Here is a 6,000-nt window from a genome sequence, read left to right on the forward strand (position 1 = left end):
TTTTCAAAAACCTGAAAAAGGAGGACAAATCCTCCTAAAGGCGAACCAATGATATATATACAATGATCGGTGGATAATTCGAATATTATCAACGAAAAACTCACATACCTCCGCTTCTACTGGTCGGAATTGAGTCAAATTTGATCTGCATCGTCTTTGAAGACAGCTCAACAATTTCACGAGGTTGGCAGTAAAATTTGAGAATTTTTTTTGGTAATTTTCCCTAATAAATTGAAAAATTTCATTGGATCTGTGGAGTCCTATACTTGTTAGAATTGAAACAAATTTGGTGTGCAGCGTTTTTTAGGGTAACCTGACAATTTAATAAGTGAATGGCTGGAATCCGGAAAAAAGGTTATATTTGAACAGCCCTAGTGTACAGCTAACCCTGATATCGATTCTTTAGTCGCTGAAAAGTGTTGTCGGGTGCGCTGCTCATAGTCCAAAACATGCTGAAAGTGGTGATATGATACATTTGTTGTATTTGTATTTTTTTGAAATTATATTTATTTCTACTGTGACAGCTAGCCCAGTCGTCCATGTTAGCAAGCACAACATTGTACTGACGTTAAGTTATTAAAATGTGGTTGTTGAACTGTGTGGCCTATTTTATCGTGATAATGAATTCACGTGGCCCACGGCCTCTACGAAATTCAAAGTGGCACGCAACCCGTTCTGAGCGTCCCCTGGTCTAGAAGACGCCCTATCACCAGCCCAGCATAAAAGTTCTCAGAACTGCGAATTACAACTCGAACATAGAGAAAAAATAGGAATTTATTGCATGGCCGCCGCAGAACCAGAGTACACAAAATCCCAGGCAGTTGACCGAAGTCGAAACGGTGCTGCTTCATATTCACGTCACAGTTCTCAAGAAAAATCACCATCATGATTACGACGGGCTCTGCCTATCAACAATTCAACCTTGCGCGATGACGACACCCCCATGGATAGAAGACGATTAGGGAGGGGTTGTGTTGAAGGAATCTACCGAGTTTCTAAACTTATGTGGAACTTGTATACTAATAATAAATTCTGGCCAACAACTCAAGTCCACAGGTGTCAAACCAAAATGCATCCAATGCGAGCACCTGGTGCTTCGCGAGAAAAAAGCCGCCAATTTAAAAAATGATTTTCCATATACTAACATCGCCATTTTGATAAAAACAATAGAAACCGCGCAAGAGTTCAGGACAGCAATGAAATGTTAACCGACCCACGCTAATCTATTCGGCCTTCTTCTTCGTGCCATCGCCTTGATGATATAAAAAGACAAATGAAAACAGGACTACTCCGACCATCATGCTGAAAGCGCTTGCATAGTACGGATAGGCGGACCAAATGAAGCGTTCATATTGAGTATGCTCCAATGGCCGTACAGAAACCTGAAGGAAAATGGTATAGCGTAAATCGATTGAAACACGACAATATTCAACATCAGTTGAGCTATTTGAAAACAATCCTAGTTAGGGCATTGCACACTAAACCCATTGCAACCGAACAACAGAATACCATAAATTTCAATTGAATGCGCAGATCGATACGTGGATACTAAAATATGCCCTGTAGAGATATCACTTCACACCACTATAGATAGATCTCAATCGTTCTCAGGCATAGAAACAGTAAACCATGCAACTCGTTAAGATTTTGATACTGAATGGGTCTATAAACAATCTATCGATCAAGTTTCTTGGAACAATTTCAGAAATGAACTACAACACACTGCTGCCTGTGCCGACTGCAATCGCCGATTCCTTACCTGTATTGAACTGCTGAGGAAGGTCCATCCCAATCTCTCGTAATTTATCTTGAACTGAAACACGCCGTACACGTCGGGCAGCTTGAAGTCCAAAGAGAATCTGCCGGTCCTGGAGTCTTTTTTCAATGGAAGCCTGACAAACGGATCGATTCTGACGAATTCCATCTGAACATCGGTTCCGCCGTACGGTTTCCACGAGCCGTCCTTTTGAAGTTCCTCGATAACGACGCTGTAATGCTGCAAATAGCTCATGTTTAGAACAGCATTATAATATAGGCACTGCACACAATATATACAAGAAACCTTATAGTACGGCTGTTGAAATCTAACCTGACAATTTAATGGCATTCACTCTTTGCCAGAGGTGGTCTGTAACTAAATAATCTAGTAGGATTAGCCTACTTGAACCATTTACTCATGTCATGTGTATATGCTTTTAGACTAATTCCACTTCTACTCGTTAGCTTCAAACAAAATTACTGATTTTTGTACACTTTGTATTTTGCAACCCAGAAGGAAGTCTTTGGGTACAAGTGAGATGGTCACAACAGCAGACCAAACTATTATCTCTTGTATCATGAGAACCGGATATTTTCTGCACATATTAGTCGAAATAGTGCACATTTCAGTTCGAAAATAGCAACTTTCATATGAGTTATCTCACTTTCTACTTCTTTCTACCTAGTTTTGTAAAGTTGAGTGTTGACGGTAGGATTGACAAAATTAAATATCAATACAAATCTTCACTTTTTGATATCATCGAAAAAGTAAAAAATTCAATTCGTGAAATCTCCCTTTCATTACAAAAAAATAATACTCACAACATCATCTGTGATAGTGTAGTAAGTGGGCGCATCCTTCTCTCCCTTTTTGTGGTGGACCACATCCCGAACCCTCAGCACTCCGGTCTCTTGGAAAACCCAGCTCGCGAGCGCGTCCACCAGTTTCTGGTTCCCGGATTTGATATGTCTGGATCAAACAGGACTCGAGATCAAACCACGGCCAGGATCACAGGGATTTTCATGAGACTTACAATTTCGATGATTTGTCACCAGCCTTCTTCACGGGTGACGTCAGGTAACTGTCGCTGAACATTTCCAAGGATCCAGAAAAGATCACTCTGGCGTTGTTTCGAGCCTGAATTAATGATCATGCAGTATTATAGGCAGCAACACAAGATGAAAGTTTATCAAACACAAAACCATATGCAACTATGCATACAAGTTATTCTTTACAAATTAAAAACCTGGCAACAAGAAAGCTGGTTTATTTTGCATGTACAGATAGTGCACAGAACACATCTCTCACCTGAAGTCCAGCAATCAACACGGTGTTCGATCCGACGACAAGAGGATAATCCTTGATATCTTCATCGGTGAAGTGCGAGTATGCAGTTTTCGAGGCGTGCAAAATATTGAGCACCAACGGATTTTCCGCGTCCAGGGCCATTCTGTGTGGTCAACATTGATTAGATGAAAGAATGATTTCGGTAGTAGATAAATGACAAAAGTATATGCACAATTTGCATAGGTAGATGTACTGTACAATGTACATAGTAGGCTACATGCTAGTTACTGACTTTGTCATATTTATAAGAAACAGACTGCCTGAAAATGAGTTTTATGGTCACAGGTAATACAACAAGCTTGTGATCAAACTAAACACGGGTACTCACCCAATTCCTCTGTATAATATCGGGGCTTCTGGCTTGCCAACAATATTTTCAGACTTGATGAGAGAATCGGTGCAAGCAACCAGTTTGGTGTGGGAGCCTTTGTCGCTGACATCATGATGGTGATGATCAATTACCATTGTGTTTTCCTGCAAGGCATACAAAGAGTCCAAGCAACACAACAACATAGCGATCCCGGCACAAAGACACATACGTTAAGCTATTACTATTGAATGACAAACCTCTATCAACTGACAAAATTCATAATCGAATAAAAAAATAAAGCGTACCTCGTCAAATTCAACTCCACATTCTGAGGCAAGTTCTCGGATTGGTTCGCCGATGTTGGTGTTAGCAGCTACAAGAACATTTCCACCACCATCAATGAATTCCGTGATAGTAGAAACTTTGATATCACCACCAAACTCTGTAAATCAAGTGTAACAAGGCTCTTAATATTTGTTGTGAACACATTCATTATATATCCTACAAAAATCGAGATTGAAAGCTGATGCTGGGGCATGGGCATTTGCATTGTTCGGTGTATCAAATATACTAGCCTTTCAAAGCAGTGCAAAATATAAATAAGAGTGAAAACAGTGAAAAGTTGCAGGCAATTGCACTGTCATCAATATTTAATACACATGCCGCATTGTTGACTTAGCATCATTTCATTGCCTGTAGAGTTTCTTCATATCGGTTGTAAATGACATCTGAAGTGGATTTACCGAGGGTTGCAACCTTGATGCACAACAAATTAACGGTTTTGAATACGGGAAATAGACCATATACTCAGTTCGATTCACCAAGATGAAATCGAGTATGCAATGAGCTCAGACTCGCAGCAGCAGGGTAGTCGGTTTCACAAATGATAACAAAACAGTATGTCAAAAACTTGGCAATTTTTAATGAGTCAATACAGTTCGCATAAAATGGTAAGCAATATGCACCTCAGTGACTCTACGGTAAACAAATTACAATTGCCAGTGAAACACTGGTTAATACTGTATGAAATGCAAATACACATTACACACATGACACAGACATATGCAGTACTAGAGATAGGCATATACGTTGAAACTTTTTTCCATTCTACTCCATCCCTTACCTTCGACAGAAGGCGACATGATTAACAAATGATCATATAATGCGACACCATATTTTATCAGCTCCAATGTAGCATCATCAGCTGATTTGAATGTTAGTTCAATGCCACGATCTAAAAAATGAAAATTATCAAATTCAAATACGTTCAAATCAGCATCAATAACGAACAACAAATAGCGGTACCTACCTTTTAGTGACTGGAAAAACATAGAATGTGTGCTTTTGGTCTCGCTGCTATCAAGTAATACAAGTGCTTTCTTCGTATCCTTCGATTGCACTAGTGTTGCCAGTACCACAAGACTGAATAGCTTCACGTAACCCACCATTCTAACGGCCCTACTACCTAATTCTTCGATGCCGAAATATATGCGACGCAAGTCACGCCAAACAAACGAGCTACGTTTCGTTTACTCACGATACAAGTCGTTCAGCTTCAGGTGCTAAACGTCACCAATTTTGCCGGCGTTCGCTCTAGCTATTTACCGACGTGTCATGTTTATTGAGCCATGTTGAACGCGAAAGAGAACATGAAAGGAGGTGATGTATCCCGATAAATATGATGCGGCTTACTTTCCGCCGTAAATTGTTGTTTTTGCTTTCTTCTCTCATATTCTGTGGCTGTATATTGTATTCGATATGTCTCCACAGACTCCTAATAATTGAATTTGCAACCATGGAAATTGGAAAGTGACAGAGACCGTTATTTCAGTGTTATTTATAATTCGAATTATGGATATTATTTACAGTACGTTCAAGAGTATATTATAATATCTGTGATTTCATTCTATATCATCTTAAGTCGCATCACTACATTTTGAGTACTTTTACAGCCAACTCCACAGGCCCCCTGAACTTTGTGCGCAATAACGGGGCGTAAATATTGAAGTCAAATTGAGAGACAAATATTCATTATTTCGTTTATTTATAATTTTATCAATTCAAAACACCAAAGATTGCGATAGAATGGAAAGATAGGAAGGTGTTGAAATGGCTTGGAGTCAGTTTTGGCAATGATATATAGCAGGGCCGTAACAGCACTTCGCCAGCCCCCCCCAAACGTTGGTCCTGGGCCCCCCATAGGGTGATAAACCGAACTTCTGGGGGGCTTGGCCCCCCAGACCCCCCTCAGGCTGTACGCTGTTTACCGCTGCTTATCATCTACATTGAGTGTCCGTTCAGTGAGTCAGCTTTTATCCCCTAAACGCGCGAAGCGCGAAATATTTTTATAAATCATCACTGAATCGGGCAATATGATCGGGAATTGCATATATATTGTTATCCCTTTTTATCCTTTCTCTGCTCACGTAATCAATAATAAATAAACATCTCCAGGTGTATTGTATACCCGTTGGCAGGAACGAAACAGCACTTCGTCAGGCCCCAAAAAACTGGGGTCTTGGGCTCCTATAGGGTGACAAACCAACCCGCCATCACGTTGTTTACTTTTGCCACGAAATTATAG

The 6,000-nt window shown here is 40.1% G+C and overlaps 1 protein-coding gene across 1 annotated transcript; it reads right to left on the reverse strand.

The window, feature by feature from the left end:
* Positions 1 to 756: 756 nt before the first annotated feature.
* LOC145441329 (dolichyl-diphosphooligosaccharide--protein glycosyltransferase 48 kDa subunit-like) lies at positions 757 to 4,984 on the reverse strand. The gene is made up of 9 exons (XM_080319162.1): positions 4,726 to 4,984; positions 4,540 to 4,650; positions 3,722 to 3,858; positions 3,435 to 3,580; positions 3,068 to 3,209; positions 2,793 to 2,896; positions 2,581 to 2,728; positions 1,760 to 1,996; positions 757 to 1,382 (listed from the first exon to the last, which is right to left on the reverse strand). The coding sequence occupies exons 1-9, from the start codon at positions 4,862 to 4,864 to the stop codon at positions 1,224 to 1,226; spliced, it is 1,323 nt and encodes a 440-aa protein (XP_080175288.1). The 5' UTR covers positions 4,865 to 4,984; the 3' UTR covers positions 757 to 1,223.
* Between the last annotated feature and the right edge of the window lie 1,016 nt (positions 4,985 to 6,000).

The sequence above is a fragment of the Botryllus schlosseri genome, chromosome 6 (genome assembly GCF_051294905.1).
Source record: "Botryllus schlosseri isolate E-star chromosome 6, Bs_hap1, whole genome shotgun sequence".
Classification (NCBI taxonomy): Eukaryota; Metazoa; Chordata; class Ascidiacea; order Stolidobranchia; family Styelidae; genus Botryllus; species Botryllus schlosseri.

Bases quoted from the DNA above. Each gene is read 5' to 3' on its own strand.
- LOC145441329 (XM_080319162.1), bottom strand. From the start codon at position 4,864: ATGGTGGGTTACGTGAAGCTATTCAGTCTTGTGGTACTGGCAACACTA. The intron at 3,859-4,539 runs GTAAGGGATGGA...CTTGATTTACAG, and splicing joins CATGTCGCCTTCTGTCGAAG to AGTTTGGTGGTGATATCAAA. The intron at 1,383-1,759 runs GTAAGGAATCGG...ATTTTCCTTCAG, and splicing joins TCCTCAGCAGTTCAATACAG to GTTTCTGTACGGCCATTGGA.